Source organism: Alosa alosa, chromosome 7, assembly GCF_017589495.1.
Source record: "Alosa alosa isolate M-15738 ecotype Scorff River chromosome 7, AALO_Geno_1.1, whole genome shotgun sequence".
Lineage (NCBI taxonomy): Eukaryota > Metazoa > Chordata > Actinopteri > Clupeiformes > Clupeidae > Alosa > Alosa alosa.
Window position 1 is genome coordinate 26,309,403 of NC_063195.1, and position 25,042 is coordinate 26,334,444.

The 25,042-nt window shown below is 45.8% G+C and overlaps 1 protein-coding gene across 1 annotated transcript; it reads left to right on the forward strand.

Annotated features, from left to right (window-relative positions):
• On the forward strand, positions 1–24,624 carry cep170ab (centrosomal protein 170Ab). Its single transcript, XM_048247235.1, is given in 19 exon segments — positions 1–142; positions 1,859–2,036; positions 2,155–2,244; positions 2,564–2,642; positions 2,866–2,924; positions 3,267–3,417; positions 3,986–4,123; positions 4,578–5,057; positions 5,922–6,373; positions 6,982–7,113; positions 7,786–7,921; positions 8,265–9,776; positions 10,344–10,575; positions 11,671–11,779; positions 13,937–14,071; positions 16,600–16,688; positions 17,018–17,111; positions 21,828–21,879; positions 22,210–24,624. Coding segments are annotated over 18 exon segments (4,308 nt in total). The 5' UTR covers positions 1–142; positions 1,859–1,931; the 3' UTR covers positions 22,473–24,624.
• The last annotated feature ends 418 nt before the right edge of the window (positions 24,625–25,042 follow it).

A 25,042-nucleotide genomic window follows, 5' to 3' on the forward strand; every position in this document is an offset into this window, starting at 1 on the left:
CCACACAGACAATTTAATTCCTTCAACCCTAAACGATGGCAAGAATGATAGAGATGGTTAATTAGCCGTGTTCGCGTCTTGCTTTGCTGCACGGCCTCGGCATGACTCGGAAATGACACATGATGCTGATCCTTTAGATAAGGTATTGACAACAGTGTTTTGAATTTTGTCGGTAATCAATGGCACAAGTGTCGAACAGAGACTCCAGCTTTATTTCTTGCCTACCAGAGTACGGAGATTAACGGGAAACATCTTGTGAGCATCCTACTCGGAGGTCGCTATGGAAAGGTCTAAATGTACTGTAGGCGTTTATAGAACATATATTTCGCATATGTTCAAGCACCTCTTGTAAATTCTAGCCTATATAAAGATATTCTGTTGATCTGAAACACTGCGCTGATCTGGAAACAAAGCAGCTTATTGTGTAGGCTATGTTGACATTGTTAGTATCGATAATTTAATGTCAATACACAGGGTTTCGATCAGATGCCAGCCATTGTGTGGTCATTTTCAGGTTGGCTCACAGTTGAAATAGGTTTGCATTTTAATAGTGTATTAATATTATATTAACAAATTCGCAAATACTATGAATCTATAATATTCTACCTAATAGGCTACATTTACAAATAGGTCAATTGGTTTATTCATATCACTTCGAATCAGGACTGAAAATGCGATCCATCTAGAGGAGGAATGGGTAACCGTGATGTGCTAGCATGGATCAGCTTCACGCTGGACTGCACACTATTAAGGCCAAACCATACTTCCAAGACTTCCCGGTGTGATGGGTTGTGCTGCACGACCCAGCCTCTGAGCACACGAGATGTCTGTCTGACTGTTTTAGGATGTATGCAAATGCAAAATCTATTTGTGAAAATGCCTGACAATGACTTGACCGGTCTAGAGTGATAAGGTTAATAGAAAACTCAGTTTATAAACATTATTTAAATGCTGTGGCTGTCTTGTAATGCTATGCCTTTTCTTTAAAGAGAAATTAACTACATTTCTCAGCGTCCTAAATCTGTCAGAGAATGTGGCGTGTATAGGCCGATGACACTCTAAGTGAACAGACTCATCGAGGGTGTGTTGAGGGTGTGTTCCTCATACTATTTGGTCATACACAATGATGTAAGGTTTTTTTTTCTGGCCCAGACATTAGTAGATGGATGGCTACTCTGTGTCCGAGTAGCCCAGCTAGCACAATACTCAGCAGTATGATATGAAAGACAAGACGTCTAGCCTATTGTCCCATTGGTTGTCTTCATCACATTTCATCTACTAAGAGCGTTTGGGATGCTTTCCCTGCTCTGTGTAAGAAAAGAACACTGTCTAGGTGTGACTGGGCAGATTGTATAATTTGATTCCGTGTGGAACTCTATTTTCAGAATTGAGGAAAGAATTATCTTATTTGGGCTGGAATGGGTGGAATTTTCTGGAATTTTTTGGCTGGTAGGGTATGTATTGAATGTCTTGTTGTCCAGCTATTGTTAGAAACGCTTGATGGCCCATGGGAAGATCTCAGTGCAAGAGACAAATACACCAGGAATGAATCCAATGTGGCCCTGTGGGAAAACATGATACCTGTAATTGGATACACAGAAACAGAACTAGATAAAAAAATATTTGCAGAGCTACTGAGGGATGAATGTATGGATGTATAGGTGTATATATATTATATACACCTATACATACTCATACCTATATATATATATATATATATTAACTTAAACTGACCCACTGAAATATATTCCAAAGGACCATGAGTTTTAGATGAAGTGTATTCTTGTTTGTGGTCCCTTTGCAGTGATCACAGCTCAAAGAATGTTGTATATTTTCTGGCGTATGTTTCCTCTCCAAGGTGAAGCGCCTCATTAACTAAGATGGCGTAGAGGTCAGCGGTCAGATGTGAGTAGAATCTTGAGAGCGCAGAGATGAGTCTGACCTCCTGGTTCCTGGTTAGCAGCGGGGGCACCCGCCACCGACTGCCCCGCGAGATGATCTTCGTGGGCCGAGACGACTGTGAACTGATGCTTCAGGTGAACAACGAAAAACTCCACTTCCCATGATTCAGTCTGCCTGCTGCCAGCAGACATGGTGTGGGTTTTTGTAGTTGTGTCTGGAGATGTTGATGTCTGCCATTTCTGTTGTCTGCAGTCTCGCAGCGTTGATAAACAGCACGCTGTCATCAACTACGACCCTGACACAGATGAGCACCGAGTAAAGGACCTTGGGAGCCTTAATGGAGTAAGTTAGGCTACACTCTTAAAACAAATGTGTGGTCCCTATATGGACACAGAGGTGTGCTAAAAAAAACCAAGTTGTGTTGTTTTCAATGCAAGTTGTGTTATTTTCAACACATATTGTGTAACAAATAAAAAAAGAAAACCACACAAACTGTGTTGTCCCTATCTGGACACATAGATGTGTTAAAAAACAACGGAAGTGGTGTTGTTTTCAACACATTCGTTTTAAGAGTGTATAATGCCTAAAAGCCTACTGAATTTATTTACATTATTCTGAACGCCTGTGGTTCCATAACTTCTTTCTTATTTCTCCAATGCAGACGTTTGTGAATGATGTCAGAATACAAGAACAGGTCTACACCACCCTGAAAATGGAAGATAAGCTGAGGTTTGGCTATGATATCCTTTCTGGGGGGTCTGTGACTTTCAGTAGCCCTCATCTAAGTCCTCATTCACTTGCTGCCAGTCTAAGATCATGCCATGGGGTTACATTAGAACTATAGTGGGCACTTTTAGTACAGTATGCCCCCCCCAAAAAAAAAAAAAAAAAAAAAAAAAAAAAACTGGTGGTTCAGCTGAAATGTCGAGTGCTTGTTGCTAAGTTGTCCTTAACCTGGAGCACATACCAACCTGTTCAATGTGGTCCGGGGGGAGCTGCATGTCCCAGAGGAGGCACTTAAGGTGCGTTCATACACACACACACACACACACACACACAAACACACACACACACACACACACACACACACACACACACAAAACAGACATTAGCATCATGACATGGGTGTCTTTCAATACTGCAAAGTGGAGGGAGTCGGAAGGTATCAGTTATGCTGATTTTGAAGTCTAAGTTCAAGTTTGACGTGTTAGTTAGTAGTTTGTTTGATACATATTATTAGTATGATATGTGCAGAAATACTGTAGTTATTTGTATTCTGGGAAGATAGATAGGATTAGATGCCCTTCACATAAGGTCATTTTCATTACTGAATCTTCAGCTGTCATATATGTTCCATCTGCTAGCATGAAAAATTCACTAGTCAGCTGCAGCTGGCCAAGAAGCCAGTGGACACGGGAGAAAGGTCCAGAACTGCAGAACCCAAAGGTGCTGAGGGGAGCGACGAGTGCCCAGCCCAACCCTCCGACGCTCCCAAAGGAGACGACAAGGCTGCAGGTGAGCGCGGATCTAGGAATGATTTAAATCCTCCTCGTGCACACTTGAGTTAACTTGGTCTACTAAATACTGTCAGAACTGAATCGCAAAAGGTGCAGTATTTGAGTCAAAAGTACTAGATGTGGTGTGGTGCAATTGGTCTGGTACAGTACAGAATAGTAATAAGAGTATGTGAAGAGTTTGGTTCCAAAACGCTATATCCTCCATTTTGATAAATCATTTTTTTTTTTTTACATTTTGTTTTCCAAGTAATTTCAGTAGAACTGTAATTGCGTATTATTGTTTAATTTACTGTATCTCTACCCAATCAACAAAACACAATTGCATCAATTGTATTGATATTACCTAAAATACACAATTAAGTTACTTTTTTAATGCTGTTAAAAATGGAATTATAGCGTTTTTGAACCAAACTCTTCATGTATTAAACAGCCAAGTGCACTATTCACTATTCTTGAATGGGAATGGTTCTCTCTCCAGCCAGACTCACTAGCATGCTTGTGTTGTGGAGTTCAGTGTGTGGCTTCACTATACTGTATTCTGAATGGGAGTGCTTCTCTCATGGCAGCTGATGTAGCGGTGCTACACAGAGGGACCCCTCTCTACGGACAGCCATCTTGGTGGGGGGATGGAGACGCCGATGACGAGAACTCGGTGAAGCAGGATAACAAGCCCTCAGACCCCAAACAGGCCAGATGTGAACCAGGTACGTCAGGCGAACTCGTTTCCCACGGTAACGAACCTACACACACACACACACACACACACACACACACACACACACACACACACACAGTAATGAACCTATTGCATATGTTTTCGATGGAGAGAGCAGATGGTCAACAACTATCCTAGAATATGTGTTTGGGGTAAATTTGACAGAGCAGACTAAATATTTTTAGCAGAAGTTAATAGTCAGTTGAAGATGCTGATGCTGACGTCTCAGCTATAACACTGATCACACGTGTGCACACAACAAATATAAAAATATAAACATCACCTCTGTGATTCTGACATTAAAACTGACTTTTCAGCTCAACAACCAATCAAATACTTCCAATTCATGCTCCTGGGGCAACATGTGTATTGACAGCACACAAAGGAAGAATTCACCATTCCTTTGTGGGCTGTTCCTTTACTGGTTTCATTTTGGCTTGCAGAGGCTAAAGATGGACAAATGCCAGGAGGTGTTCATGGGCCCAGCCAAGGACCAGGCCAGGAGCCCAGCTACTTTGAGATCCCCTCCAAAGAGACCTCAACGTCGGGTGGTGGCAACAGTGACGTCCCCCCCAAAGGCCACCAGGGTTCAGGAGCCGCCAAGGCCACAGACCCCACCCCCTCGCAAGAGGCCACCGCCCACGGCCACGCCTCCTTCACGATCGATTTTGACACTCTGGCGCCGGGGAAGGTCATGGTGAAGGAGCGGGCGGCAAAGGGCAACCAAGAGCACCGGCCGCGGCCGAAGAGGGGGGCCGGGGAGGAGCTGAGCGCTCTGCAGGCCGCCATGGTGGCGGCGGAGGTCAAGGTCGCCGACTGGCTGGCCCAGAACGAGCTGCCGCTGGCAAGGTCCGAGTCCGCGGCGGACGACGACGGAGACAGCGTCAAGAGTGACGTGCCTGTCCAGCTGAAGAGCCTCCGAGGTAGGAAAGGAGTGGACACACACACACACACACACACACACACACACACACACACACATTCACACACACACACATTCACACACACACAAACACTATGCACACACACACACACACCATGCACATTGCACACACACATATACATATGTATATGTATATATATATATATATTTTTATTTTATTATTTTTTTATTTTTTTATTTATTTATAGCATGTTCTCACAGCTATAAACATAGTGTAAAAATGCTGTACACTGTAAAAATACAGGTGCACATAAAAATACAAAAATATAAACACACACACAATAAACACTTTCATCACTGGAGCCTCAGGGTGTATGAGCTCATCTCCTTGTGGCTGCAAGTATGAAATGCTCAGTCACATGTGCCCTGCTTTCTCCTTCCTTTCCTGCACTGGGTTTTTCTTCCTCCTAGTCCCCATCTCTCCATCTCTCCATCTCTCCATCTCTCCATCTCTGTCACAGTACATCCCATAAACATGCATCTTCTCCCTCACTGACTGAGTCCTCTTGACGTTTTTGGCCAGTTTCCAGTTTTCTCTGTCTACCTTTTTGTCTCTCACTTTCTATTGTTTTTCTCTCATCTCAATCTACCTCTCCATCTCTCTCTCTCTCTCCCTCTTTTTCACTCTGTCTTCTCTCTGTCACCATTTCACTCACTCCTCATGTCTTTCCCATTCTCTCTCTTTCTTTCTCTCTGTTCCTCTCTTGTTCTCTCTGTTACACTTTCACACTCTCTTCATGTCTTCCTTTTACTCTCTCTCTCTCTCTCTTCCTGACACTCTCCCCCCCTCTCTCTCTCTCTCTCTCTCTCTCTCTCTCTCTCTCTTTTCTCTCCCTCCTCTCAGGCAGTAAGCATGAGGACGGTACCCAGAGTGACTCAGAGAACCTCCTGGGCGATCAGTTTAGCGCGCGCCGTGCCATGTTCCAGGAGCGGGCTGGCACTCGCGGGCACCGCGCGGGCATCGCCAGGGCCGACGGAGCCTTCTCCGGCCGGGACGACCCGTATCACCCCGACAACCGCAAGTACCGCCCCCTGGTGGCACCCAAGAAGATGGCGCCCGTCGGAGGGGAGGCGAAGGAAGCCACCGCCACCACTGCCACCGCTGCTTCCTCTTCCTCGCACAGAGCACCCAAATCGGGCCCGTCCTCCGCAGGGACCCGGGAAACGCCGGCTGACCCCCGGGAGGGGCCGCAGAGGGGTCGCCATAGCGACGACCTCAGCGACAGGGGCACGTACACCATCGATTTCGAGAATGGGAGCCAGGAGGTGGAGGAGGCCAGACGGATGATTGACAAGGTGAGGCAGCTACTAAGGGGATCCGCCATTTTTATTATTGGAAGTCATTCAGAAGTTTGTTTCTGTTTGCCAAAGTTGCACCTTAGATCATAGAAGCAAAGGAACATGTCACAAGGCAGAGTTGCAACAGTCTGTGAATAGAACTCATATTGAGGTCTTAAGAATTGTATACATTATTGCATTTTATATATTTATGTATGTTTTTCAGTCATGCCAACAAGGGTTCCATTTACTTGGGGCCAGTAAATGAGTTGATGTCATAATTCCACAGATGTGCATTGTCATAGTTTGCCATCACCATAAAGTGTCTATGTTGAAGTCTTGTCTTGGTCGATAATAGGACTTTGTTTACTACCACAAAGACCTAAGAGATAAATATTAATGTTGTATTCATTTCTTACAAATAGCTGTCCACCATTCCTAAAGAACCATGGCTCAAATCATTGTCAAAACCCATCCAGACTCCACTATCAGATTCCATCACCACTATAACAAGCACCTCCATTCCTCTCTGGCCAGAATGTAATGTATTCTGCAAGCGCATCGGGGTCAGCTTTAAGAGAGTGACCGCCATATGGCATGTTTGCTTGTGTGTATGTGCTGGGAAGGTGTTCGGAGTGGAGGATAACCAGGCTCTGACTAAGCTCCGCTACCCCGAGCACCAGCGGGACCGGGTCAGCATTTGCCCCAGGCCGGGGGCAGTAGAAAGCAGGAGGGCAGCCGCCCACATGGGCTCTGAGGTGCCGTACAGTACAGCACTGCTGCAGCTAACATGCTAGCAACTCCACCCCTTCACTCCAATACACCAGCAGTATACAGAGGCCTGAGTTTAGGTTATACATGAAATAATAACAACAACATAATAATATGATATATAGTAATAATGTAATAATATAACAACTCAACGATAGTAATAAAATAGTAATAATATTATAATAACATGCTATAAACAATATGATTCTATAATAAGACCTATAATAAGAAGCATAAGCTCAAAACCTTGAAGGAGCTATGATGAGTAAATAGCTAAAAGGTGCAATATGCACTGCATTAGGACAGGCAGTAGGCTGATCTAAAACCACTGTGGCCACCCACAGCCTCTGCAGTGCACCAGATGACTGCAAGGAGATAGCTTCAGAACAGACATGTCAGTACCCTACTGATCTTCCGTATACACAAACTCTCCTGCACAAGTCTAAATCAGCCATCAAAAAAAAGCAACAGATGTTCGACTTTTCAGCTGCAGTCCACACACAGGATTAGCGATCTGTTTATGCTAGCGTAGGGTGTCAATGTTAGCACTGCTATTTCCATTGGTTTGTTTTTCTATGCTAGATGACTCATTTTTTTTTTTAAAGTGGGTTAATCTGGTTGTGGAGGGGATCTGTCTAAGTCTCTCTGCCTGGTCGCAGGTCCTGCCAGAGGATTTGGTGGTGGTGGGTGGCCCTCGCTGGGTCTCACAGTGGGCCAGTTTAGCGGCCAGTCACGTGAGGACCGATCCGGAAGGTTCCGGGGCCGAATCACACGTGTACATCAACAACGAGAAAGGTAGTAACCTTATCCCTTCACAACACTTGCTGACACTGAAAATGTCATGCAAGACAGTCTCAGCAGTTTGTGATAACAATAGAACACAGTCTGGAGGCAACTCCTTAAATTTGTGTTTTCTAATTCTGAGAAAAAGAATGGCAGTTTTTTCCCCTTAAGACCAGAACATGGTCAATATGGTTATTACAAGGTAGTGTTAAAGAAGTGATAAAACAAATCCATCACTGCCATTTCTTTGCTGTTGCACATCATTATGTCCTTGAAGTTATAAATCATCATTCAGCTCTGGTTATGCCTGATAATGTTTGTTTGTGTTGTTGTTGTTGTTATTTTTCTATTTTAGTCCCAGCTGATGTCGGTGAAGTCTCCCAAAGCTCTGCCTCAGCTCCCTTGTCCAGCCAAACGGAGCGCAAGAGGCGGACCCTCCCCCAGCCTCCGCTGGAGGAGATGACCCTGGACGGGTCCAGAAGCAGGCCAGCGCGGTGGCCTGCCACCTCCGAGAAACAAGACACGGAGACCCAAGAGAAAGAGAGCAAGTTCCAGGAGCTGCCCAGGGCTGGCCACAGGGCCGTAGGAGGCCCCCCTGTGATCAGGGAGCAAGCGGGGGCAAGAGGCGGCAGGCAAGCCGCTGGAGGCGCGGGCTCTGAGGCAGGAGGCCGTCGGACTGGCCAGCAGCAGCCGGGCGGCTCCCCGTGCAAGTCGACGGGCAGTGGGGAGCGGAAGAGTGCGGATGGGAGGAGGAGGAAGGAGGAGGAGAAGGAGAAGCTGGGGAAGCCCTTACTGAGGCAGGAGAGCTTCACGGTGGAGAGGCCCAGCGCCAACGTGCCCCTGGAGCTCATCCCGTGCATCGACAGCCTGACCACCACGACCACGACCGCCACCGCGGCCGCCTCCACGCAGACCAGAGACCCCGGCGGGCCGAGCAACGGAGTGGACGCCGCCACACTGCTGAGGGACAACGAGGCCGTGGCCGCCTTCCTGGAGACCACGCTGTCGGACCTGGCCGACCCGCCGAGCTACTCGCTGGAGGGGTCGATGTCGCCGGAGTCGGATATCGACACGACCAGCACAGTGAGCCAGGCCGGGGGCGAGGGCGGCCGCAAGGCGGCGCAGAAGAGACGCCCGGGAGCCGGGCCGCCGAGGGTGGCGGCGAACGCCGCGGCGAATAAAGGTGGGCCGCAGGACAAGGTGAGGTCGTCTCAGCAGTCGGTGGCGGCGGCGGCAGGGGGGCCGCGCTCGCGGGCGTGGACTTCGCTCGAGCTGACCGACGACGATCTGAACTCTTCGCTGCTCTCCGACACGCAGCCTCCTCCTCCGCCCGCTCCGTCGAGGGGCCGCGGGCACACGCAGGCCGGTTCGGCAGGCGGCCGGGCCGGCCGAGGGAGAACCGCCTCGTCCGGGTCGGCGCCCGTCATGCCCTCACCTGCCTCCAAGCCATGTCGCTCAGCGGGCTGAGACCGACCAGCCTCTCTCCTCCCGCCGAAGCTTCCTCGGGAGCCTCCAGAGGTGGACCTGGGTGACGCCGATCGGCTGTCCGTGGCGTCGGAGGCCTCGACGGCCAGCTCAGCCTCCAGGCCCTCCGCCGGCCGAAGGACGCTATCACGGATCGAGGCGCTGGCCCAGCCAAGGAGGCCGCGCGTCAGTTCGCCGTCGGCGCGGAGCGACTCGGAAGCAACCTCCAGCCGGTCCAGGGGCTTGCCCTTGCGGCCTCCCCCAGAGAGTGCTGCCTGAGCGGGCTTCAGGTCCGGTGGCTACCCTTCCACTGTGGCTGCTGCTCCGAGGGCCCGGGCGAACAGTGCTTCCAAACTCCCAGATAAATCGGCTGTCACCTCTTACAACCACAACACTACTGCAGGTGGGATACTTGGCTCCCTCTTGTGCTACTGCTGTAGATTAATGCGTTGCCAGGCCAAAAGTAGACACAGGGACAAGAAAGGCTTCCATTTGCTTTCTCGCAGCAAGATGCACTATCTCTGTGAATGACTTCGTAGTGTTGGGGTGGCGGTAGTGTAGTGGCTAAGGAGCTGGGTTTGCATGCAGTAGCCTGGAAAGTTGTGAGTTCAATCTCCAGCGTCAGTCAAATAAATAAAGATATACATGTTGAGGTTTAATACATTGCAGCTGGCTTTATCTTCACTCTACTTCTCCCTGGGTCGGTGTCTTTTTCTGTCTGTAATGTGATTTGCTTTGAGGGGGGAAAACCCCTATAAGCACACCTCAGGCCTGTGGGGGAGAGACTGACCGCCTCACAGTGAGAATTGAATTGAGTCCTAAATGTAATTACCGCTCTCTAGTTCTCTGTAGCTCTCATTTTCTCTCTCTCTATCTATCTCTCTTTCTCTCTCTCTCTCTCTCTCTCTCTCTCTCTCTCTCTCTCTCTCTCACATGCATCTCTGTTTACTGGACGCTTCCATTTCCGCAGCTAACAACCGCTGGCGCCGCATGCCCATCGAGTACGCCTCCACCTCCGAGGACGAGTTCGGCTCCAACCGCCACCCCACCAAGAACGCGCGCCCCCGTCCCCTGGCCCCGAGGGTGACCCAGCTGGGCGGCTCCGCTCCCACCACCCCCAGTCCAATGGGCGTGAGGCGCCACTCGCGCGAGCAGGACGACTACATGAGGGACTGGACGGCACACAGCGAGGAGATCGCCAGGTAACAATCAACAGATCAACTATTCATTTGGATTTATTTTGGTTAAGTCGACTCTAGTCTTGGGTAGTCAAGTTTACTTTAGTTCCTGGGAAGCATTTTTAAAAATATATAATGGCCATATTGAACCACTAGGGTCATTTCCATTCACTGTTCACAAGATGGTAAACAAAAAAAAAAGGTAGTGGAGTTAACTGTTTGACTGTTAATTGTATCTTCAGCTATGCTGTGTCCAACTACTGCAGTTTCCCTGCTTGCACATGCTTGTGCTGTTGTCTAGATGTCTGTGTCTCAGACGGCCTCTCTCTCTCAGACAACACTCTGGTGTGGCCAGTGGGAATGGGTACCACTCTCGCCCTATTCAGGTGTGCAACCAGCAGCTCTGGGCTTAGGTCTTCACCTACTACTAGGTCATCGAAATGGCTGAAGTGCCCTTGAGCAAGGCACCTAACCCCTCACTGCTCCCCGAGCGCCTCTGTAGCAGGCGGCTCACTGCGTCGGGATTAGTGTGTGCTTCACCTCACTGTGTGTTCACTGTGCTGAATGTGTTTCACTAATTCACGGATTGGGATAAATGCAGAGACCAAATTTCCCTCACAGGATCAAAAGAGTGTAACTTATACTTAAATACAGTATATACTTACAGAAGAACTACTTATACTTTTTGTGTGACACGTGCTTTGGCCATTCCTCTACACTGTGGGTGATGTTGAAAATTAAACTGCAGAGGGGTGTATATAAGCAACCAAGTTTGCTTTGTGATTTAGATTTAGATCAGAACAATTGTACAGGTTGGAAAAATGAACACAGTACACAGTATCAACACAATTAGCACTCTGAACAATTAGCACTGCACATCAACACAATTAACATTTCTTCACATCACTAGATTTATATATATACTTTGGTGCACTTTGTACTTCTGCAGTCTGTGCTTTAAATGCCGATATCACTGTACCAAATTGTCCCTACCTGTGTACTACATATTGCATGCATTGCATATTGCAATATTTGTGTGCACAGTCATTATTAGAGGATCTTGGACATAGTTGTTAACTGCTATTGCTATTAGCTAATCTCCCTAAATAACTGTTCCAGAATCAGTCAAGACCTGGCTAAAGACCTGGCCATGCTGGCTCGTGAGATTCATGACGTAGCCGGAGAGATCGACTCAGTCAGCCCTTCGTCTGCTGCGGACCCCTCTGTGGTAAGTGCCAGCTCTTACGGAAGAACAAATCCTAATGGTATCAATAAAAATATAATGGTTCCTCGCCCAAAATGGTAGTTCCTTGAAGCTATAAACGGCTTTTCCTAGCTACTGCATATGTGGACATTTTAGCTCGGTCCTACAGAGAGCATTCCATTACAGGGTTCTAAAGAGAACAGTTATAGGTCTCTCTTTATCGAAGCTGAAAGTCCCCTGAAGGGTTTTGTGGTGGCAGGGGCTTCCTGGTGAGGAGCAGAGTGATGACCCTGTGATGTGGGTCAATGTTAATGCCCCAGTGCATGGCCATCATCTGCGGCCAGCATGCCACACTATATTACCTCTCGAACGTCACACTTTTACTTTTACTGCATAACATAGACTCATTTTTATAACATGTTTGAGGGCGATACAAACTTTTTTCACAGAGCTCAACATACACTTTGGAACTGTAACACGTGTTGAACTGCAAAGACGCTCCAGGCTAACCTTTTTCATTACAGTGAGCGTTTCTCCTCACACAAGGCACAGTGGCTTGCCTCACTTCAGCAGAAACGTTTCTCCTCACACAAGGCACAGTGGCTTGCCTCACTTCAGCAGAAACGTGATCCTCTGGGCCTTTCTCCACATGCACCTTTCCTTTTCCTTACACTGGCCATGCTAGCCACCTGTCAGCGAGGACACGCTTGCATATGTGTCAGTGTTTCCCACAGAATTGAATTCCATTTGTGGTGGTTGGTTTGCAGAATTAACTTCAATACAACAGTTTTCAACAAATTAGCACAGCAGTTATGATGCTAACCAGATTTAAGCACAATTTAGTACAAGCTGGAAAATCATTGTGTGGTGGTCAATGTTGATATTGTGGTGGGCCGCCACAAATAAGTCAATGTATGGGAAACACTGTGTGTGAAAAGTAACTTGTTCTGTGTGAAGTGTTCACCCGACCGTGACCCGTTCAAACATAGTAGTAAATTAAAATGTTTACTGAATCATTTTTGAGTCATACTCTTTAGCTAGTAAAATATTGCTGATCTGCTAGTAATTTCTTAATATTTTATTTGAATTATTCTTAACATTTATTTTGTTAGTTTGAGCTACTTTTTTTCGTAGTGGCCAATTTACCTCAGGGGCCTGTTCAAACTCTCTGATGGCCTGAGGTTCCCCACCCCTGCCATACATACAGCATACCTTGTACAGTATTTTGATCATCTGCATCGGCCTCCTCACTACCTATTCAATAGACTGAGACTGGAGAGTAGAAAGTGGAGGGTGCAGTGGATTCTCAGTGCAGTGAAAACCGCGGCGCAGCCTTCGCTTTGGATAGCGCCGTGTGCCACGTTCTCAGAGTGCAGCTGGGTCACGCATGTGGCCAAGGCCTGTGATTCATCTGCCTGGTCGCGCACACACGCACACGCGCTGTACTTGAATTAGTAGAGCATGGTCGTGCGTAGCACATATAGCTCAAAGGGTGGAGAGTCCTCGCGGCACTTTAAATGCAGCTTTGCACTTTGGATAGGAGATTAACATTGTGCCTGTAAGCCTGTTTTATCGTCATGCACTGGTTTTCTGTGAAAAAAAGACCCAACTGTAAATGAGTAAACTGTCCCCCTGTCCAGTTCTTTAATGGTTTCTGTTAGACAGGTAATGTTTAAACAATGAACTTGTGATACATACAGTTGATGCACGTTTCTATGTAATGAAAGGCACCCAGCTGTGATTTTAGTGTTTTGTATTAAGTATTGGTTTTGGTGGGCACAATGAATATCTCTACTACATGCCCATCCCCACACCTGTATAAACCCTCTTGTCTAACCTTTTAAAGGTGCTATATGCCGTTTACATATACTGTACTTTACTATATGCAGTTTTGTTTACAACATCCAAAAATGACCTTAAACTGTCTTTAACAAAAAAGTTAAAAAAATAAATGCACCTAGGGTCTGTGCTGTTGAGATATCCATTGACGTTAGCAGGCAAACCAGCTAGCACTGGGATGGCTCTTGTGTAATACCCTCCATGTTGCACCATGTGTTGCCACTGTCTTAAATACAACTCAAATACCTAGAGTATTCCACACAGCTCCTCTAATGTTCATCTTGCCCTCTAGACTAATTCCACTTATGTGATATGTTGTGTGTATGTCTGTCGTGATGACAGCTTAATGACCGAGTGTTTGCGGAGAGTCTGGGCAGCGCTCCTGAGATCAGCACCACGAGCGTGGAACTCCGCCCACAGGCCGCCAACGGGCAGGACCTGCGTGCGCTCCGACGCCGCACTTGGAACAGAGACGAGGTGAGCGCCCGCCCATGCCAAACTAAACTGGCACCTCTTTGTGTCTCGGACCCTGTCCAACACGCAAGACTAGAAACCTTTAATTTCTTAGATCCTCCCAGAGAAAAAAACAACAACATCTGAACAGTGAACCAGCTGGACAGATAGTAGTTTTGGTCCCTTGGTTAAAAGCCTATATGCTAATACAGTTCTATTTTGATGAAATGTTAATATATGTTTTTATTATTATTTTATTTTTTTGTGTAGAGCCTGTTGGAACATTCTAGGGATGAAATCAGTCTTATCATGTTCCGAATAACTGTTAAAGATGGAGTTCAGGGAAATAGCAGATGACTCATCCTTAATGTTATCTGTTGTTTTTTTTACAGTTGTATGATTATATAAAGGAATAAAGACTAATAAAGACTGTGTGGTCTGTGCACCGTTAATAGTTTATCTTGAGGACATTATGAATTCCAGCCATTTGAATCAGCTAGTTATCAAACCTTCAGAGTCATAGCACAGTCAATGGCATGGTCCTGTTCTCAATAGTCTAACTTGAAAGGTTCCTTAATTTTGTGCCTTCATATTGCTATGGTGCCAGCTGTAGTCAATGCAGTGTGAGTACTGTCAGCAGACCTGTGTTTACAGCCAATGTCCACTAGAGGTCTCCTTTGTCTCCTAATTGAGAGGAGCGCTTGCTCAGTGCTTGAGATGCTGGAATCCCAAATGCCTCTGCTGTTACTTCATCCCACTTATGTAATACAGTTCAGTGCCTCTCAGAGGGAGGAGGGGAGAAGAGATGTAACCTGTCATCTCTTAGCCACCATACACAGACGGGAAGAAAGTGGGATTTTAGAAGGAATGGGTCCTTATTACTGACATACAGTATACCTACTTGCCTGATTTACATAAAGGATATAAACATGCATTGTAGTGTAGTATAGTACAGTGTTTTTCAACCACTGTGCCAGGCCACACTAGTGTGCCGTGAGAGATCATCAGGTGTGCTGCAGAAAATTACCCAAATGTCACTCACTGGTCCAGAAAAGCAACTGTTGCATCAAAGAATTTATAACCACATGCTCTCATTGATTGTATGATTGCACTATTTGTGGTATGCAGGCATTGTACAACGGGGCCCTATAACCAGTATTCACAAAATCATCACATAACAACATCCAGTTCATAACAACAATTAAATTAGATATAGTCACCTACAAATGAAACAGAGGGCGCTTGTTTTTATGAGCAGGTCTTGCATAGAAGCCATAATAAGACCATATCTGTGTATTATTTGAAATTTTAGGCTATGGTATGTTTATTTTTTCTTCACACAGGATGTTAGTGTGCCGTGGGACATTTTAAGTGTCAAAAGTGTGCCGTGGCACAAAAAAGGCTGAAAAACACTGGTATAGTGTAATGTAGTATATCTGATAGAACCATGTATGCTTGGGTTGCACTTGTAAATGCATGATGCTTTCAAAAGTACAAAGACACAAGGATACAAGGATTTTATTTGTCATATTCTGTACATAGAGATACTTTGTAAAATATGTAGCGACATGGCATTTAGCAGCTCATCTTTCCTGTGTGGAGGTATCACTAACTATATATAAATATAAAGATTAAGATAAAGAGATTTAGAATAATTTAATAAATAGGCCTATACTACGCAGATTGCGAGAGTAGAGGGTCAATAGCGTCTGTAAGTGCAGTGTGGCAAGTCCATGTGATGCATTTAGAGTGTTTTATATATTCAAGGTGCGGATGGCTTGAGGAAAGAAACTCCTCCTCTGGATCTCTGTTTTAGTTTAATTTACATAAAATTACATGTGGTGTATTCTCGCCATAGATTTTATTCTCTTTTCCATCTAATGCAAGTAATTGTAGCCAAACAAATGAAGTGATGTTATTCTTAGAAGTAGAACCACAAAGGCCTTAAGACACACATGGTAGCCAGGGTTTAAAGAAGAAATCCGAAAAACAATCGGTTTTACCTGGCTCAAGTTGCTGCAGCCAAAAGCTAAAGTTGCCAGGCAGCTACAGCGCTACCCTCTGGGGACATGAACATGGGGGTTTAGGGTTTAACAGGGTTTAAATTCAGGGTTCCTGAATTTCCCCTTGGGGATCAATAAAGTATCTATCTATCTATCTATCTATCTATCTATCTATCTATCTAGGGTTTAAACACCGTAGGATAATGGCTTTTGAGGACTTCCCACTGTAGTTTTCTTTGACTCCATATGACATTAGCACACATCAGTAGATGCAGAGCTGCCATCTCTCACACATTGACTGTGAAATTCATTCATTCATTCATTTGATTGGCTCCACGCGCTCTCACGCCAATACAATGTGTGAGAGTTGGCAGCTCTGGTAGATGTTAGCCCGTACATGCTGTACTATCATTGCATTGCTGTGTCTCTGACTGTCTCCTGGTAGATGTTAGTTTCCTTTGACTCCATCTTGTACGGTAGTATGACATTAGCACAGTAGATGTTAGCCCTTACATGCTGTGCTGTATCATTGCATGGCTGTCCCCTCAGGCCGTGATGGACAGTCTACTGCTCGCGTCCGTGTCCCAGCTCTCCGCCAAAATCAGGCAGGCGGTGGAGAAGACGACCAGCAAAATACGGTAAGGCCAACTGCTTGTCTGACCACAACCACCACAGCAGCGCACAAACACTTGCTTTCTTTGTTTGGGGTCTAATGTTCCCACATTGTGGCACGGAAGTAAATATCAATTTCACATCACACAGCAGCATTATCAAATTTGTCTGCTATCAACATGTGCAGTGGTGTGTTCACGCCACACATGCTAACACAGCATGTTTGCTGCTGATGTGGGTTCTGCAATGCCCCTGCAGCATAAGTACGCCATTAGATGGCGTTGACACTGGAAGGCATGCTTACTGCTAAATGGGTGTCTGAGTGATGCTAGAACACGTTTTCTGTGCTGTTCAGGATCCTGTTTAAGGACAAGGACAGGAACTGGGAGGAGATCCAGAGCAAGATGCAGCTGGAGCTGGAGATGCCACTGCTCAAGACCTCCAACCAGGTGAGTGTGCTCTCTCTCTCTCACACACTCTCACACACACACACTCTCTCTCTCTCTCTCTCTCTCTCTCTCTCTTCTCTCTCTCTCTCTCTCTCTCTCTCTCTCTCTTTCTCTCAATTTAATTAAATTCAATTGGCATGACAAAAAGGGCATTTGCATTGCCAAAGCATTCATACATAACAGTGTATAAACAATTTATGAGTAACATACATAGATCTAAACTTTGAACTTTGAATATCCATAAGGGTAATAGAGGCAATAGAGGGTAAAGGAAGGATGGAGGACAAAGACAAAAACAGTACAATACAACATACCCCCCCCTCCCCTACACACACACACACATAGACCATACATGTCTCTCTCTCTCTCTCTCTCTCTCTCTCTCTCTCTCTCTCTCTCTCTCTCTCTCTCTCTCTCTCTCTCTTTCACTCACTCTCTCTCACTGCTCAAGACCTTCAACCAGGATGAGAGCTGTCACTGTGTGTCTTCCACTTTGTGTTTTTTTCTGTCTAGTTCTCTGTATGCCATTCTCTCTCTCTCTCTCTCTCTCTCTCTCTGACTCACTTTGACCCTCCTTGTTTCTCTCTCTCTTCCTCCCTCATTCTCTCTCTTTCTCTCTCTCTCTCTCTGTCTTTGACTCACTCTGACCCTCCTTGTTTCTCTTGCTTTCCTCTCTCTCTCTCTCTCTCTCTCTCTCTCTCTCTCTCTCTCTCTCCTGTCGCAATAGCTCATGCAGCCCACCCGCATTAACACTAAAGTCTATAAATTATACATCCATACATGTGTTCATGTCTCGTCGCCCTTCTCTACGTGCCGATAGACCGGAGCCGGTGAGTAAGTCTAACTCACCTGCTACTTCTTCACATACGCCGCATTTTTGGACAGCTAGAACACAAGATTGTATGTGTGTGTGTGTGTGTGTGTGTGTGTGTTTGTGTGTGTGTGCGCTGCGTGTGTGTGTGTCTGTGTATGTACGTGTGTGTGAGTGAGTGTGTTTGTGTGTGTGCGTGCGGCGCGTGTGTCTGTGTATGTACGTGTGTGTGAGTGAGTGTGTTTGTGTGTGTGTGCGTGCGCGTGTGTGTGTGTCTGTGTATGTACGTGTGTGTGAGTGAGTGTGTTTGTGTGTGTGTGCGTGCGCGTGTGTGTGTGTCTGTGTATGTAACGCGGTGTGTAGTGAGTGTTTGTGTGTGTGTCGCGTCTTGGCGTGTGTGTCTGTGTATGTACGTGTGTGTGGAGTGTGTATGTTTGTGTGTGCGCGCTGTGTGTGAGTCTATGTATATACGTGTGTTTGAGTGAGTGTGTTTGTGTGTGTGTGCGCGCTGGTGTGTATGCCGTGTATGTATCGCATTAAGTGAGTGTGTTTGTGTGTGTGTGCGCATGGCCAGTGTGTGTGTCTGTGTATGTACATTGCAGTGAGTGAGTGTGTTTGTGTGTGTGCACGCCGCAGGTGTGTGTGTCTGTGTATGTACGGTGTGTGGAGTGGAGTGTTTTTGTGTGTGTGTGTGCGCTTAGCGTGTGTGTCTGTGTATGTAATGCAGGTGTGAGTGGAGTGTGGTTTGTGTGTGTGTCTGCTGCGGTGTATGTCTGTGTATGTACGCAGGTGTGGAGTGAGTGTGTGTGTGTGTGTGTGTCGGCGTGTGTGTGTGTGTGTGTATGTGTGTGTGAGTGGAGTGTGTTTGTGTGTGTGTGCGTGCGCGTGTGTGTGTGTCTGTGTATGTACGTGTGTGTGAGTGAGTGTGTTTGTGTGTGTGTGTGTGCGTGTGTGTGTGTGTCTGTGTATGTACGTGTGTGTGAGTGAGTGTGTTTGTGTGTGTGTGCGTGCGCGTGTGTGTGTGTCTGTGTATGTACGTGTGTGTGAGTGAGTGTGTTTGTGTGTGTGTGCGTGCGCGTGTGTGTGTGTCTGTGTATGTGCGTGTGTGTGAGTGAGTGTGTTTGTGTGTGTGTGCGTGCGCGTGTGTGTGTGTCTGTGTATGTACGTGTGTGTGAGTGAGTGTGTTTGTGTGTGTGTGTGCGTGCGCGTGTGTGTGTGAGTGAGTGTGTGTGTGTGTGGTGAATATTTTATAAGCCCTCCTCCTTTCCTCTCCCACCATCTGCATCCCAGCAATCGTCTCCGAAACGGTCCGTCGCTACGGCGGCCCTGCGTCAGCGCTGGCTCTCTCTCCTTATCAGCCCCAAACCAGCGGCTGGCCCAGCTGGCTCTCTGTGGGTAGTGGCAGTGATAAACTAGGAGCGGATGGAGCGATGGGAGCTCTATTCTATGTGATAACATGAGCTCGCCTTACTCTACCCTCATCCTCATGGTTGCCATGGTTTTAAACACTCTTATGGGAATGAGAAGGGGGTGGCTGAGCAGGAGCAAAGATTGTTTGTCCAGAGACCAAGTTAGCCGGCTGCTAATCAAACGTTAAACGTCATGGTACCCATGGCCTCTCCGGTAGTGGTCCTTTTGGCAGCCTGGAAGATTACTGTATTACTGACAAATGAAACTTCCATGAATCAAAGGAGGATACTCTTCCGGACTGGATGTCCTTGATTGAATTCTGAAGTAGAAACCCAGACCATTTCTCACCATTTAAGTCTCCCTAACAGTCTTTATGGTTGTCTGATAAAGTCTCTCTGGCAGCTCTGCAGTACCTGTTCTCACTTTAGCCTTTCAGGGGATCATTATTTTGATATACATTCAATTCTTTCTTCAATTCATTCTTCTCGACTTTCTTGTATTATTATCTTCTCCTCAAAGACAAGGACACCTCACCTGGACAGGGACGCAAGTCGAGTCATTTTATAGACGGGAAAACCAATTGAAAGTATTTATGATATAGTCACCTACAAATGAAACAGAGGGCGCTTGTTTTTATGAGCAGGTCTTGCATAGAAGCCATAATAAGACCATATCTGTGTATTATTTGAAATTTTAGGCTATGGGATGTTTTTTCTTCACACAGGATGTTAGTGATATGATGTCAGAGAGTTCCTGGCAGAACTTGCACTTTCATGTACAGGTACTTAATGTTCTCATGATCTTCATCTCCAAGATGAGAACAGACAGGTGGAAAGGGAGGTCCAGGTTTTCTTCTTCCTGAAATGACACCTACGCTGAGAGAATCAGACAGTTTGAAAAAAAACAGAGGTGGACATCTGGCTTCTGAGAGTAAAAGTCCTGTTATTCCTTCTACACAGGTGATATCACCAATTAGCTGATCTACCTGGCTGAAGATTTGTGCTATTTGGGAACAGCTGGTATAGTAAATGAAGCAAATATGTGGTAGGACTTTTACTTTCTGAAGCCAGGAGGTCAACCTCTGAAAATAACTCTTGTCAAGGTCTGGCACCTGAAGATTTTTGATGCCTCGGAAACCATGGCAGAGCTCCTGGAAGAAGAAAACTCTAAGTGGGCGCTCGGTTTAATTAGACGCCGGGTCTGACTTATGGCCTGCCTGGCCCGCTCGTGTGGATTAAGTGTGAGGAGTAACTGCCTGGCTAGCGGCACCGAGCCGTAAATCCAACCGCAGGAGAAGTCGTCGGCCGTTGCGACCGACCCAAACCAAAGCCCTTCACTTAAAGCCCAAAGCCAGCTCCGAGAAAGAGAGTCATAAAGAGGAGTTGACAGGTACAGCACACTGTCAAACGCTTCCTTTCTGAGAGCCCCAAACTTTGAGGGCCTATTATTTATTTAGTGCAAGGCATTAAGGTCAGAAGTGCTGAAGGCATGGTTGAGCCTATCATCCTGTCATGGGTGTCAGAGCTTACATTTTTTACGGATACATCTTTCATTGTGGTTTTAAATGAGGTCTTGATTTGGGATATATTCAGTTCCTATTCCCCACGAGACCTATAGGAAGGCAAAGATCATATGGTTACATCTTCTACTGAAGACAATGGTTCAACTGACCCTTTTACATTCACACACACACACACTGTTTATTGGCGTGTTATTGAACAATACATTGATGTGTTGACTCAATAGTGCCTCAGTGGTGCATCCCTTCCATAGTTCCCTCAAACCCAGGCCAGCTCAGACAGATCTTCTGGCAGGCAGACAGGTAAAGCACACCGTCAAACGCTTCCTCTTTGAGAAGCAGAGACTTTGACAGTCTATTATTTATTTATTTGTGATCTGAAGTGCAAGGCACTAAGGTGGGGAAAGGCTTAGGTTTTGTTCTCAGCAATCCTGTCCTCATGGATACATTTTGTCAGTTTCAGATTTTCAGATCTTCAGTGTGCAGAACTTAAGGAAGATGACTGTGGCTACAGTTTACACTGAGCACAATGATACAGCTGCCCTATGATGTTTTTATAGTCTACACATGATCTACACTGGCTTCCATTTTCCTTTTATTAGCTGAGACACTGCTGTCAAAGAGAAATGTGCTTCTTCTTCCAATTATCGTGACAGCCTCGGGCTGCACATGCTATGCTTCTCATAGTTTTTATCAAAGATTCGAGAGTGCTACATGCTCCGCTCTAAGATCTTTGGGTTTTTTTTGTTGTATCTACCCAATTTCTCAATCTGTATCAATGGATCAGCTGCCCAACCAGAAGTTCCAACACAAGATAAACAAAGATGGCTCCTCCCTTGTTACCATGGAAAATAAGGTCAACGTGTTAGTCAACCGAACAGTTCATCATTAGTACCTCAGGGGTCCATCACTGAATTGTTGTTTTCTGATCTGCCTGAAGCTGTCTGCAGCTAATCAGCATCTCTTTGCCTTACAGGAGATCTCCTCCATTCTACAGGATCTGAAGAGGATCGAGAAACAGTTAGTCGGTAAGAGCAGTTTAAAGATGAATGTGGCTGGAATCATGTGACTCAACTACAAGGACTCTCCTAGGATCCATGTTTATGTGGGGGTATGTGGTGTACCCATATGCCTCAATGCTGAGCTATTATCTGCTATTATATTATATTATTATTATTATTGTATGCTATTATATGCTATTATATATTATTATATAGCAATGATTAGATGGCATCACAAAACCTGTTAAATAGGTTTCCTTCATGTGTTTCATTGAGCATTATATGTATGAGATGTCATGTGAATTATATTCATTTAAACGTTAAAGGCCTCATCTAGTTTCCTTATTCTGCCAACAGTGATCGACATCATGGTGGACCCTGACGGCACTCTGGACGCGCTCAGCAGCCTGGGCTTGACCAGCCCCCTGGTCTCCGAGCGCAGGGACAGCCCGGGCTCTCAGGCCCAGAGCGCGGGCCCTCTGCTTGGGGAGGGTGCGGCCGGCGCCCCCCCGGCCCCCGCGGCTCCCACCGAGGTGGCCGAGCGCGACGCAGGCCTCGACGTGAACAGCAACGCGGCCGGAGGCAGCGGCGGAAAAAAGAACTCGGTCTCCCACCAATGAAGGAGGAGGCCATTTGTTTTAACGTGGGCCATTAGCTTGGACATGCAGTGGCCCTGTATGTGCTTGTCCAGTGCAAGTAATATACCCACTGGGAGTGTATTAGCTAGCTAACGACACGTGGAGAGAGAACACACAGCAGACTACTGGATATATTCATTGTGAAGTCAAATTGCCCATATAGCAGTGCTTAGGTTGACCCTGAAAGAAAAAAAAATAGCCCCAAACATATTTTCAAAAGCTTACAAAATATTTTACATTGTATACCTACTGTGCCACTACCTAAATATTACACTATACGTATGTTACTTTATAAAGGTATTTGATATTACATCTGTAACCAAAACCACTCCTAGGTGTAACTGAGATTTACCATAGATGAAATATGGCATCGGCTAAGAACAGGATATGTAGAACGGAAAAAAAAAGCTTGTATTTTTGTCCCAAAGTCTGATTATTGTTAAGAGTGCTAAGATGATTATATATAAAAGACATAGCCTACAGTATGTTTTAACATTGTATCTTGTTTACAAACGTCTTGCTCCTATGAGGCTCGTTGTGGTTGTGAGCTGAGGAGCTTGTGATGTCCCTGATCAGCCTTTCTCTGCCAACCCTCACACGGGGACTGACAGGGGCGCTACACCGGGCGCGTAACTGAAGCGTTTTATTCGCTTGGTGCATACTTTTGAAAATAGACCAGTGTTCTAAAATTGCTTTTACGCATCACAAACGGAACGCTTTTAGTTACACGCCTGGTGAAGACCCCCTGTTAGAGTTAATTAAAAGGAGTGACATGAGAAGTGATGGACTATCCACAGTGGCATAGCACTTGAGGGGTCACAGGTACCTTAATGTGTGAATGAGAGAAAGTAGAAAGGATAGTATAATTTCCCATACAAGTGGACGCTCTGGACCATGTCATTGTGCTTATGCGAGCTCAAATGGTTGAGAACTAGTCCGTTTGCGAGAGTATGACATTTATCCAAAGTTAAGTGTGCTCTGTTCCAAAGCAAGGCTTTTTTGTTTTGTTTTGTTTATGCAATTTTTGAGTGTTGTCGTTTCTGACTGTTGCACTGACATGTTGTCATTAAAAAAAAGCTTGATATGTGGAATGGTTAAACTTTCAGATATTTGCTGAAGATGAATATATATCTACATTATCAGTGAAGTGCAACATTTAGTGATTGCAACACTGGCAAGTTCATTGTCATTCCAAGATATGTTATGTGGGATAACATTCCCAGCTGTATCTCCTCAGTTGGGAATGGAGCTTTGTTCTACTGTACAAAACATACCGGTACAGTTACTTGTAGCAGACGAAGTATGTTTCTTGTTTTTTTTTACAGTTTGTTTTGGTCTCATCTGACAAGGTCATGATGCATTTCCCCTATGACAAAGCTGATCAGAGAGTCCTACTGCTTTCCCATAGGTAAATCAACGCCCCATCCTAAACCTTCCCATATATTCAGTACTTATGTAAAAGAGAGGATAAGAATAGTCGTATGTTTTTGTGTGTAGACCTACTGAGAAATAGAAGACAAAGCAAGTCTTGAGATAAGTGAGAGACTGAATGGAGAGAATGGTGCGTTCATGATACATGTGTTGCATCACCAAGTGCCCATTATGTCCAATCATCTAGACTGACTGACGGCAGAAAAAGCACCCCTTGGCACGTTTGTTTTTTTGCACGTCTCCAGTCATCGCGAGCATTCACATAGCCCGCTAACATGCCACCCCAACACGGTCAAACGCCGCTATGTGTGCTGTAACGCCTGACAGGTCTAAACGAGCCTAGCATCCCCGAAGACATCATGTCCATTGTCCAATGGAATGTGTTGGCATGCTTCCAGTGTTAAAAAGATGTTTTTTTTTTCCTTCTCCAATTTCATTGATCAAGACTATCGATGCGCTGAAAACCAATAACTGAGTGTTAATGAGTAAATTAACGTGCAAAGGTGGTGCATGCCAGCCGGGTCCAGGAAGCATAGTCATGGATACTGAAGAGGAACAGCTAATGTTGAGATGGCCAACACTCGTCTACTAGCCTGGCTTCTGCCTCATACCAATGGCGTTTACACATGAATGTAACTTGATTGCAATTATCAGTGTTACTCTGCATAAGCGACAATACTTTATTAAAGAATTTTCATATCTATTTGCCAGTGTTACTGCTGTTTGCTTGTTTTGTTCATTCTACGATGCTGTGGATGTTTTTGAAGCATTCTGTGTTTGTGGGCTTTTTGCCTTTATTTAGACAGGACAGTGAAGATCGACATGGAGCGAGTGGGAGAGAGAGAGATGGAGTGGGATTGGGAAATGACCACGGGACTCCAACCTGGGTCCCCGTGGGCACTTGGACCTTGTGGATGCTGTGGATGTTTGTAAATAGGCCTACACTCACTGAGTACACTCACTACAGTGCTGTGGTTGTACACTGAAAGGGCTCTATTGAATACGCATATTGCAAAGGTTAGCATAGTAACATTAATCATTGCCAGGTGTTCAGTAATCATCTATAATGTGTTGTGTCTGTTCTCAGCCGACATCACAGACAACAGGCGTCTGGTGGCTTA